Source organism: Vipera ursinii (genome assembly GCF_947247035.1).
Source record: "Vipera ursinii genome assembly, chromosome: Z".
In the NCBI taxonomy this organism is placed as follows: domain Eukaryota; kingdom Metazoa; phylum Chordata; class Lepidosauria; order Squamata; family Viperidae; genus Vipera; species Vipera ursinii.
The window spans coordinates 106,186,479-106,199,467 of NC_139517.1; the positions used below are offsets into that span (position 1 = coordinate 106,186,479).

General features: G+C 42.6%; 1 protein-coding gene across 1 annotated transcript in view; it reads left to right on the top strand.

Moving 5' to 3' along the window:
- The window catches only part of DBF4 (DBF4-CDC7 kinase regulatory subunit), a gene marked incomplete at both ends in the record, with an annotated part of 40,660 nt that extends 33,361 nt beyond the window's left edge, over positions 1-7,299 (top strand). Inside the window, 2 exons of the mRNA XM_083376395.1 lie at positions 1,686-1,810; positions 6,261-7,299. Of these exons, the coding sequence (XP_083232521.1) occupies positions 1,686-1,810; positions 6,261-7,299 (1,164 nt within the window). The remainder of the gene's footprint in view (positions 1-1,685; positions 1,811-6,260) is intronic.
- Positions 7,300-12,989: the final 5,690 nt, after the last annotated feature.

Genomic DNA, 12,989 nt, shown 5'->3' on the forward strand with positions numbered 1-12,989 from the left:
TAATTTTCTTGGCAATATTTTGAAAGTGGTTTGCCATTGCCTTCTTAGAGCTGAGAGAGAGACTAGCCCAAGGACATCCAACTGGCTTCATGCCCTAAGGCAGGACTAGAAGTCACTGCCTCCCAGTTTCTAGCCTGATATCTTAACTATCACCCCAAACTCACTCTATCATTAGCTAAAAAATATTTTATCCATTCCCTGGTGATATTATGTTAGACTAAATCAGCGGTAGGCAACCTTGGCTCTTTTATGACCCGTGGACTTCAACTCCCAGAATTCCTGAGCCAGCATGGCTCAGCTTGGGAATGCTGGGAGTTGAGGTCCACGAATCATAAAAGAGCCAAGGTTGCCTACCCCTGGACTAAATCAAAGAGCCAATAAAGGGGGGTTCTTTGTTTGCCTATATTTGGTGTATTCTATAACGGAGCACATGGTCAGGTACTATTGGGTATGCTGATGATTCCCTGATTTACATCTCTATCCATGATGCTGTGGAGGTCCTGTTTGGTGTTTAGAGACTGGATTTGGATGAGACAGAGGCTTCAACTCAACTCAAACAAAACTGAATCTTGTTATTGTTATTATTGTATAAGGGCCCCCTGATTCCAGAGGCTTTCCTTCACTTGTTCTGAATGAGCTTGTGCTACCGCAAAGAGAACCTTGCATAGTTGGGAGTCTCCTAGACTCAGGACTCCTCTTTGAAGAGCAGGTGGCATCTGAAGCCAGGAAGACCTTTTCACAAAGTTGTATTGTATGCCAGCTTGTTGTTCCTGCACTGGGAGGCTCAATTCATGGTCACTTGCATCTTGCACACTTCCTGAATGGAATACTTCAGTGTTCTTTACATGGGGCTCCCTTGAAGAGCATCCAGGAGCTATATCAGTGCAGAAGGCAACAGAATGGGGAGTTACCAATATGCTTCTGGGATATTTGAAGAACTGCCTTTCCCTGATTACGTCTATGCATCCCAAAGAGACACACTTTGCATCCCATCTGTCACCTGGCAGGGCAGAGAGTTTTTCTGTTGTGGCACCTGCCCTTTATAATATCATCTTCCCTTAGATTATTTATTTACTTTTCAAATGTATATAGGTGTCCATCTCATGAAAAATGGATTAGATTGGTCACAATCCTACTGGCTTTTTGTAGGGTCTTAAAAGAAGTAATCCTGCCACCAGACCTGGGGATCTGGATGTGGTAGAGGCTATGCAGTGGTTTTTCTGAAAGTTGTTAATGGCTTTTGTACCTTGGCTGTTCATTGGGTTGGCTTTGGGTTGTAACTGCAGATGAGGGGTAGGAAGGAAAGAAAGAAAAGAGAGAGAGAAGAAAAAGAAAGAGAGGGAGAAAAAGGAAAAAAAGAAAGATCAAGCTATAGCTTGAAAACCTCTAAAAATAAAAGGACTGGTAAAATAGCCTGGTTGCATTAGTATATGCATGCCCAAATGTTTATTATTGTGAAATATGCTAGTTTAGTAGAGTGAGCAGTTAAAAGGAATGAAGTTAGCACCATTGTTAAAAAAAAATTTCTCAGCAATAAAACATGTATTCAATTCTAATTTTCTGCAATTTAGAAGTATATTTCTTTTTTTCTCATGTTTCAAAGTATGTTTTAAGCTTTTTTTTAAAAAAAATACTACATGTTGTAATAATGTGCATACAAATGATACTGTTTTTTTTCCTTCCAGCATGTTGAAAGTGAACAACACCAAACCTTTGCAAAGAGCTCTCAGTATCAAATAGTGGATGATATCATTTCCAAGTTTTCTTGTGATTTTTTAGAACTGAGAGAAAATACACCAAAGGTTAAAAGGTAAAACAACTTTTTCTAAATCTAACAAAGTGAATGAAACATGCCCTATCTAAGCACAGTTCCTTTTTCTATCTGCAGAAAGCAGGACAAAAATACCACTCAGTGGCTAGAAATTAGTGAAATTACCCAGTTATAGATTAATATATTCAAAAATAGTATCCTCTTCTCTCCCTTCCATTTGTCTTCACACCATCAGAGGATTTACTGATAGAGGATCTTACTTGCAGGAACAACTGTGATTATGTGCCACTTTCAGATGCAATGGCTCTGTTGTAGAAAAATGATTCATTGGGCTTTTTCTGTAAAAATATCAGGACATTTGGAGTTGAGGGTGCATTTTGCAAGTCCTAAGTACTACATATAGCTATTGTATATTTCTGTCAGAGTTATTCCTGTTTCTTGTCGTCCTAGTTATTTTTCCGTCTTGACTATTTGAAAGTAGAGCAAGGGACTATATCAGAATGATCTCAAAAAATTCTAAGCTCTATTGTGGCCTGTTGCAGATCTTAAAGTTCCTTAACATACCTTGATATTTTTTACATATCTTGATATTTTCTCTTACAATGTGTTATAATGATTATTTACAAATATATTGTTTTAAAACTGATTAAAAATAGTGATCTTCATTTGTTTGATGGATACAGTTTTAAAGAGACAGTAACCACCTATTAGGTTTAATATTGATTTCAGCCAGCGTGCATACAGATACACACACACACACATACACCACACAAACATATTTTTGTGTGTATTCTTTTTTTCAGTAATTGTTTACTTTATTCACAAAGTTAAAATGCAGACTCCCAAAAAAGGAGATAATAGCTCCTTTTTTGGAGCTAAAGACATAAATGTGTGCTTAAAAACTCCACATACACATAGATTGCTCCTCTCCTGTTGAATATAAATATATTTCAAGAATAAGAGTTCTCCCCCTTGCAAAACAGGCCCACAATTTATTTATTTATTTATTTATTTATTTGATTTGATTTGTATACCGCCCTTCTCCCGAAGGACTCAGGGCGGTGAACAGGGACATAAATACCAAAATACCCAAAATACAGAAATTAAAACAAATTAAACCCTAGTGCCCAAATGCAGAAAATAAATTACATTAAAACAATAATTAAAACAAAACCCATCAGACCAGGCCGGCTTGTTCAAACAAATAGGTTTTTAGGTCGCGTCGGAAGGAGCGAAGTTCGGGAGCCATCCGGAGCTCAACCGGTAAACGGTTCCACAGGTCAGGTGCACCCACAGAGAATGCCCTCCCCCTGGGGGCCACCAGACGGCATTCTCCGAATGGCGGCACCCTGAGGAGGCCCTCTCTGTGGAAGCACACTGGGCGGAGGGAAGTTGATGCCGGCTGCAGGTGTTCCCTAAGGTACTCCGGACCCATGCCATGTAGGGCTTTGTAGGTCATAAGCAGTACCTTGAATCTCACCCGGAAAGCAACCGGAAGCCAATGCAGCTCACGGAGCAGAGGTGTTACATGGGAGTATCGGGAAACCCCCATTACAACTCGCGCGGCCGCATTCTACACCAGTTGAAGCCTCCGAGTGGTCTTCAAGGGCAGCCCCATGTAGAGAGCGTTACAGTAGTCCAAACGGGAGGTCACAAGCGCATGAGTAACTGTGTGTAGGGCGTCTCGGTCCAGATAGGGACGCAACTGGCACACCAGGCGAACCTGTGCAAAAGCCCCCCTGGTCACGGCTCCTATATGGTCTTCAAAATTGAGCCGTGAGTCCAGGAGGACGCCCAGGTTGTGAGCCCTATCAACAGGGGGTAACACCTCACCCCCCATCATTAAGGATGGAACTCCCAAGTTGCGATGGAACTCCTTGAGAACTCCCAAGTTGCGAGCCCTATCTACGGGGGGTAATAACTCACTCCCCATAGTGAGAGATGGAATGATCTAAGTTTCCTGAGATGCTGGCACGTACAGCCACTCCGTCTTGTCAGGGTTGAGCCGAAGCCTGTTCCTCCCCATCCAGACCCGGACCGCCTCCAGGCAACGGGACATCACGTCGAGGGCATCACTGGGTATCATACTGATGATACCCAACTCCAAAGCCACGAATGATCTCACCCAGAGGCTTCATATAGATGTTAAACAGGAGAGGCGAGAGGACCGACCCCTGAGGAACTCCACAAACGAGAGGCCTTGAGGTCGATCTCTGTCCCCCTGCCAACACCGACTGCGAACGTCCCAGAAGGTAGGAGGAGAACCATTGAAGAACCGTATCTCCCACTCCCAGCCCCCTGAGACGCTGCAGCAGGATACCATGGTCGATGGTATCAGAAGCCGCTGAGAGGTCTAATAGGACTAGGACAGAGGAACAACCCCTGTCCCGAGCCCTCCAGAGATCATTCACCAGGGCGACCAATGCCGTCTCCGTGCTGTACCCGGGCCTGAAACCCGATTGGTACGGGTCCAGATAGTCAGTTTCCTCCAGGACCGAAGGGAGCTGATGCGCCACCACACTCTCAACAACCTTAGCAAGAAAGCGAAGGTTGGAGACCGGACGAAAGTTGTTTAATACAGCTGGGTCCAAGGTAGGTTTCTTGAGGAGGGGTCTCATCACCGCTTCCTTCAAGAATTTCTACAGCTCTGTTTATCCAATCAATTTGACTTGGCATCTATCTACTATATAAAAAACTATAGTTAACAGATAAAGCCAACAGCAAAGTTAAACTTCAAAGCCCTCTGTTAACTATATTGTTGTATTTAACTCATAGAAAGTCCACAATAGCCTCCAATCTACCATTAACCACAATCATCTCAGGGTCAAATATCCTTGATTGATTCTTAATGATAAAATTTTTCCTTAAGTTTGCACTACCCAATGAGAGTCCTCGCTGTTAATCTCCATGAGATGAAAGTGATTCAGAACTAAAAAATACAGCAGTAAAAAGATGCAAAAACTACATATTCAAATCCAGCAAAGGATTAGAGTAAATTAGCATTCAGCCGGTAGATTAACAGTTGAAGTTGAAAGTCAAAAAGAAAAAGTAAACTTCAAGATATACAGTTTAAATGAGATGAGCTTAAGAAAGCAAACAGCTGAAATGAAAAAAGGGAGACCAGCACTCTGACTGCTCCTACCGAGAATTGCAACCATCAAGTTTTCTCTTCCCAGGTAGATACATGGTCATCCGAGAGTTATCTTGAATCATTCCTAGTTGCTCCCTAGAAAATCTAGGGATTGCATCACCAAAGAATCAGCTTTGGCAGCAAAATCAGCTGTGTGTTAACAGGAAGAAAATAGTGCCCAAGGCACTCAGCATGCCATTTTTGAGGATTTCCTTGTGACATTTTTATTTACTAATAAAGGAGTAGCCAACATTGTAAGTGTAGTGGCTTCTTTGCTACTAATTATGTAATATATAATATGGATGGGAAGCTATACTTTTGCAGTGTTGTAAGAATAGCCAAAATTCACATGAGTTGATTTCTTCATGTTTGAGAATTTGCATTGACCTTTTTGTCCCAAGTCAATTTGCTGTATTTGCAGTAACTTTAGCAAGGGCAGCAATTGAAGGTTAAGAAAACTCATTCTGAAATTATCACTGACTACCTTTATTTTATTGTGTTTTCTAAATTTTTGTATTCTGTGTATAATAATTGTGAAAAAAAATAGTACTTGCTAATATTATGAGAAGATTATCGATGCCTTTTTTAATAAAGGTCAACCTAGCCATTAGCCAGAAATTAATATATTTTTGTCAACCATTCCTATATCCCTGGATTTGAGAAATTGCTAATACATAATTTAAAATAATTTTATATCTGCTGCTACTGCCAGTGAGAGAATTTTAATATGAACTTTATTATTTGTGAATATAATGGTTCAAATCTAATATAGTATTTTGAAATATATGTATATTTACTACACATGAAAGAAGTTTGCATGACTTTCTTAAAACTGCATAGGTTTCATAGCATATCAAATGTATTATAGAATGTGGAAAATAATAACTTGAAGTTTTGGATTTTTAAGGCTGAAGCAAATTGATTCTAAAATGTATTCTGTTATTTGTTTTTTGCTTTGCAATTTAAAAGGTTATTAAAAATTCTCTGCTACTGTTTTTAGTTCAAGGAATCTGGGAACAGGTAGAAGTAGAGGTGTTATTTCTAATTGCACATTTGGCAAGCTGTTTTTGTTGCTCTTCTGATGTCAGTAAGCAAAAAAACAATATAGTTCAGTTTAACAGCTCTGATTTCCTTTTTGAGAAAAGAATGCAGCTAATTAAATAATATCTTCTGCTGAACATATTCAGTGCATGCTGTCAGGATAATATTTACCATAGACAACCAGGTTTGTGGCAAATTGCAAATCTGGAATAATCTTTTGAGAGTTGAGCTGTATCATTAATTTGTCACTACTTACCTAGTGTTTATACAATATTAGAATCATTCCTAATATTTACATATTAATTTCTTTAATTTTAGGCGCAAATGTAATGTTGGACAGTTTGCTCCTCTCATTGGAACAAAAAAGAACGAATTGAAAGAAAGATTAATGAGTCAAGATATTCCGTTGAGATGGTATTCTCGGGAAAGCATTGCAATGGAAACCTTGAAAGAAGGTTCTGAACACATAGATGGATATCCTAAGTCTACACAAAACCATTTTACCTCTGAACCTTCATGTTCTGTTTATTCCTATCATACCCTCTGTTCTTCAGAAACATCAAGAAAACTAAATGGCAATACTGAAAAAACCAGAATACCTAAACATTCAAACTTGAAAGAAATAATTTTATCAACAAATTTGGTACAACTACCTCCTCCAAAAGAAAGTATGGCATATATGAAAAATTTGCCAGAAATTTATGAACACTGTGAGCCACTATCAAGACAGAATACATTGGGATTGTCAGCAAATGTAAACTCACTACATGCTCATATCCAAGCATCTGAGTATAGTGAAAGAAATGACACACCAAAGTCAAAACGAAAATTGAGTAATGCAGTTCTTCTGCCAGCAAAATGTTTGAAGAAAGTAGCTACTCATTTACCAATTGACAAGGAATTTGTTAACTGTAATGTGGCAAGTAATTTTCCAAGAGAACTTTCAGTTGCTTTAGAGTCAGAAAAGCCATTCCATAGTTTTCCTGCAAACAAAGATCCAGTTTTGTTGACAGACATTAATATACAAAGCTCACCTTCAATAAAACTCAGCAAAAAAGTCATACATTCCATAGGGCGGAATAAAATAGGAAATCAGAAACAAAATGTGGAATTATGCTTACAGCAGGTAGAGAAACCACCTATTCTGGAAGAAACAAATGAACAAAGCTCATCAACCCAAGCTCTATTACAATTGTTTCAGACCAGTGATGCAAATTCAGATTTTAGGGGTTTTTCAAGTACACAGGAGAACAAAGGCTCGAGTTTGATGAAAAATAGTTGGGAAGACCAGCATACAGATGCCCTCTGGTCTTTTTTTTCTACGTCTGTCTCCTCATCACCATTTACTGGATTTTAATGTTGCTTTATTTAAAACAATGGGTATAGAATAAACGTGCAAATTGAAAAAAATATGTGAATATGTGTTTCTATAATAAATGAATATAATAATGATTGTTTAAACCACTATGTGCATATTATTCCAACTGAGTTCATATTTTTGTGCCTGCTGTTCATTATTTCATTAACTTTGCAGACAGAAAGCTCACAGAAACCTTATAATAAATGATTTCTCATAAGATTCTATTTTTACACATGTATATAACTTAATGGAGGCATTTGTTGCCTTGCCTTAGCACATATATTCTAGAGTAGAACATACGTTATAGTAAAATTCCAATTTTGTGGTCTTCAGATGCAATGGACAAAGTTTTCATGTAGGCATCCCAGGTAAGTCCATTAAATGCTAAGTAATCTGAACAAGGCTCTTAAATGTATATTAAGTTATATTTATATTGCTTCTATCAATTTGTGTCATTTGTGTAATGATACAGACAGAATAAATTGCAGTTAATGGCATACTTTTGGCTTTAAAAGACATAAGTAACAAGCTGTCCTCCTAAATTGTCTGTTAGCTTGAGATTTTACTGTAATGGAGAATTAGAATTTCTTTATATAGCAATTTGGAGTCAGCTTCTAAAACTGGCTATATGTCTAGCTAAAGGACAGGAAGTTACATACAGAGTTTCCTGCCAACATATGTGTTCTAAGAATAGTGTTTAAATGCTTAGAAGCATCTACTCTCCATCACAGTGGTTGACATTTTGAGGCTGTTACAACATTTTCAATTTGGGATCCACAAGATCCAAAGTATACTTTCCTCTACAGCATACGTTGACCACATTCATCATGGAATTAATCTAGCTGAATGGATAAGAAAAAAATACATCTCATTTAAGCTATCTGAACTTATGGCAACTGTTCACAAAGTTTTTTCCTTATGAGAATACATTATATTTGTTCTTTTTGAGAACAAAAAAAAATCTAAGGCTAGGAAACTGGATATTATGCCTTAATGTAGTGTTCCAACTTAAAACTTTCTGAGCAAGTGTCTATATTGCCTCTGCTGGAAAGTGTTGAGGAAAGAAGCCTTCCCCAATCTGAGTGTCTTTCAGGTGTGTAGACTTATTCTTGAAAATGGCAATACTCTGGGTATTCTGAAAAATAAAATCCACACAACAGAAGGTTAGTAAAGATTGCTTTTGGTAATTGATTTGAATAGTGATCTGCTCTCATAGTTTGCTTTTTTTTATACTTGAACAGCATCTGCCTTCCTGTTATTTCCCATCATTTCTTGGATCTTGACTTTGTAGTAGTAAACACAAATTATGGGTGCCTTATGTGGAACAAGCCAGTTTGGTCCAGTGATTAAGGCACCAGGCTAGAAATCAAAAAATTAGGCATGAAAGGTAGCTGTGGGTCATACTTATTAAGTTGGGTTCAGAGATGGCACAGGTTCAGGAGCTAAGTTGTTTTATTGAGGAACATGGCCGAACTGGGAACAAAGGATTTCAGCCCTCATTTATACCTGGCGAGGTAACTGCCTGGCCAATGGGTTAAAATCCAAGCATCCTGCCGGCTGGTCAACCAATCCCTGGCTCTCCCGCCGAATGCTGTCTCTTTGTTCTGGCTTCCCGCCAAATGCTGTTCCTGCTTGCTGTTCCTGCGCGGAGTTGTCCAGCTCCACGCCTCCTTAATTCACTGACTCACACGTGTATGCAAAACTTGCATACACTACACCCCTTCCTCCATGGCGGGAAACACCCTTGTTCCCATTTGCTTCTTTCCCTGACCCCACACTATCAACACAATATACCCAAAAACCCCTAACCCAAGTACATACATAATCTGAGAGGTAGGCTGGAGGCCTGTGGGCTCAGCCAGACCGCCTAGGGGGATCCCCCCCACAGGCTTGATGTTGTCCTTTGAGTTTATGATTTTGTGGTTATGCTCCCCTGGTGCTGGTGAAAAAGACGATGGGTTTTCAGGTGTGGTCGCCCCTGGGTTAAGTGGCCTCCTTTGACTGGCCCCAGGTGTTGTCATTCCCTCACTGATCCAGCTGTTGATGAGGTCAGAGCAGTTCCAACCCCTCTGAGTTGGGAACTATTTCCCTGTTTACTGTGTCTCTTTGGTCACTCTGAGTCACTTCAGGTTGGAGTGAGGCCTCTTGCCTCTTATTGGCTGAGCCCCTCAGGAGCTCGATGCCTGAGTTGGTCAACATGTCTCCTCCACTGTAAACCCCCCTCCACCCTAACCATGTAAGATACTGGTCCCATCCGCTCAACTACTTCCCCTTGCACCCATGTATCCCTGGAGCTATAGTTCCTAGCCCAGATGAGGTCCCCTGTTGTAAATTCTCTGGGAACCTTTGGGTGTTCCACATCTGCCGCCACTCTGTCTGGGTGTAATCTGTCGAGTGGTTATGAGACGTCTTCCCCAATGAAGTTCAGCTGGGCTCTTCCCGGTTGTGGTGCAGGGAGTGGTGTGTTTAGCCAAATGTTTCCAATTTCCATGGATGATGCACTTCAATGCATCCTTTGTGGTGCACACTGCCCATTCAGCCAAGCCATTACTGGAGGGGTGGAAGGGAGCCGAGGTGACGTGTCTAATCCCATTGGTCTTCAAAAACGCCTGGAATTCCGAGGAGGTAAATTGTGGACCGTTATCAGAGACCAATACATCAGGAAGGCTGTGAGTGGCAAAGAGTCCCATGAGCGCCTGGACACCTCCAACCATTTGGAGTGGCTTTCTACTACTATCAAGAATGATTGGTTGTGCAGGGGGCCTGCATAGTCAATGTGTAACCGGGACCAAGATGTGTGTGTCTCCTCCCACTTGTGGACAGGGGCATGTGGCTGTGGTGGCCGAGATTTTTGGCACGTGTAACAGCCAGCTACTTGTTCTTCAATATTCCTGTCAAGGCCCGGCCACCACAGATAGCTCCTTGCCAATGCCTTCATCCGTACGACCCCTGGATGCCCCTTGTGTAGTGAGTGGATGACTCTCAGTGTTTGTGGTATGATGACCCTGCATCCCCACAATAGGCAACCCTTGTGTGAGGATAACCCGTGTCTTCTTGTGAAAAATGCCGTGAATTCAGGCCCTGGTGATTTGTCTTGCCACCCTGTGTTAACCCACGTCTGTACCCTACTCAAAATCCTATCCCTTGTTTCTGCTGCGATGTCTCAGACACTGAGAGGACATTCTGGCAGATCCTGAATAGCTAATATTTGGGCTGCTGGTGCTGGATCTGGTTCCGTGTTGTTAAGAGGAAGTCTGCTTAACCCGTCTGCATGGCCCATTTCCTTGCCCGGCTTGTGTACTAGTTTACAAGAGTATGCCGCAAGGAAGATGGACCAACGAAGCATTCTGGGTGACAAGATCTGTGGGGTTTGCTTATCTGTGGTAAACAGACCTAGCAAGGGTTTATGGTCTGTAAAAATGGTGAAATTACTCCCATACAAATAATCATGGAATTTTTTTACTCCAGCAACTATTGCCAGGGCTTCCTTGTCTATCTGTGCGTAGTTCCACTCGGCTGCTGACAAGGTCCTGGAGTAATATGCAATGGGAATTTGTCTGCCATCCTCCTCTAGGTGGCTCAACACAGCCCCCACTCCATAAGGAGAAGCATCGCAAGCAATGCAAATTGGTTTATTTTCTATGAAGTGGGTGATGGTGGCGTTGCTTACCAACAGGTTTTTTAGAGATTGGAAACTGGCATCGTGTGCCTTGGTCCAGTTCCATGTTGATTTCTTATCTAATAGCCTATGTAAGGGTTCAGCAATTGAAGCCTTGTGGGGTAGGAAAGCATGATAGAAATTAAGTAACCCCAGGAAAGCTTGCAGCTCTGCTTTGTTTTTTGGTGTGGGGGCCTCTTTGATCACTTTCACCTTAGATGCTGCAGGGTGAACCCCCTCAGTGTCAATCCTGAACCCCAAGAATTCTGCCTCAGGCACTCCAATGCAGGACTTCTCTTTCTTAAGCTTAAGGCCAGCAGCACAAAATCTACCCAGAACAGCCTGCAGTCGTTCTGCCAAAACCTCCTCTGAGTCCCCTGCTATAAGGATGTCATCAAAATATGGGCAGACGCCCGGTATGCCCTTAAGTGTTCGTTCCATCACCTCCTGGAAGATGCCTGGAGCCACACTGACTCTGAACTGCAACCGGTCTACCCAGAACGCCCCCTTGTGGGTGACTATTGTTTGCACCACGGCAGTCTCTGGGTTGACCGGGAGCTGTAAATAAGCCTTAGCGACATCCAGCTTGGCAAAAATGGCCCCTCCCTGGAATGATGCTAGGATGCTGCTAACTGTGGGTTCAATGATTTATTGATTGTGCATTTATAATCAGCGCAGATCCTGACGTCACCATTTGCCTTGAGTGGGGTGACAATTGGGGTCTCCCACTCTGCCCCCTCTACCGGGTGCAGAACCCCCTGCGCAACTAGCTTGTTGAGTTCCCGCTCAATTTTATATTTAAGAGCGAACGGTACTCTCCTGGGCTTAATTCTGATTGGTTGAACGTTGGGGTTCAATTTGAATGCAATCGGTGGACCTATGTATTTTCCTAGCATTCCATTGAATACGTCTGCAAATGCCTTGCACACGGATTCGATGCTGGGTGTCTGAGTCTGTGTCTGGTGAATTCCAACGATGCGGATTCCCAGTGCTTTGAACCAGCTTAACCCTAACAAGCTGGTTCTCTGTCCCTTGACCACTAGAACGTCCAAGGGACCCTGGAACCCCCTGTACCTCACAGAGAAAGTGGCCTCCCCCCGGGCTTGTATCGGGGTATTCTGGAAATCAGTAAGGGTAATGCTAGATGGCCTCAAGGGAACCCGCTGGCCGCTCCGACTGCAAATGAGCATATAAGTCTCATGTGAAATGACTGAGACTGCGGAGCCTGAGTCCAGCTCCATTTTACATGGAACCCCTTGGAGGTGCACCTCTAGCTTAATTTTGGGGGTGAGGGATTGAGAACCCCCTGTGTTACAAACCGCCCATCTGCTCTTGGTATAGCTGATAGGCACTCTGCGCTTCGGACCCCAGTACCTGCCGGCAGGTGAGTTTCAGCGTCCACCTCCTGTAGCGCATCTCTGCTCCGGCTCCGGCAGATGGACACAATGTGTCCCATCTTGCCACACACTCGGCATTTGGCCCCCTGGAATTTGCAGGTAGAACGGTGATGGTTCCCCACGCAACCGGCACATTTCTGTCGGGACATGCAACTTTTCCACCCAGAACATCTCTTGTCCTGGCTGTTGGCGGCTGGTGTTGTTGATGCTGGTCGTTGTCCTTTTGTGCTTCCGCACCGTCCGGACGGATGGGGGGATTGTACATGAACCGCGTCTACTTCGGCCACTAGTTCGTCCTCGCTGGTTCCTTCTGCCCCGTGCATCTGATGGATGGTGCTCCCCTGGCTGCTGCGGCTGGCATTGGACGTCTCTGGCTTCTCAGCTAGCTCCCAGGCCAATACCTCTTCTTGTACCGTCTTGAGGGTTAGACCCGGTCTGGCCAGCAGCTTTTGTCTCAATTTTCGGTCTCTGAGCCCACAAACAATTCAGTCCCGCAGTCTCCTGTCTAAATCGTTGAAGTTGCATAGGCGAGCTGCCTGCCTGACTGCAGCCATGAATGCAGACCCTGACTCCCCCGGCCGCTGGTTCCTTTTTTCGAATTCGAACGTCCATGCCACTTCTGACATATGCAG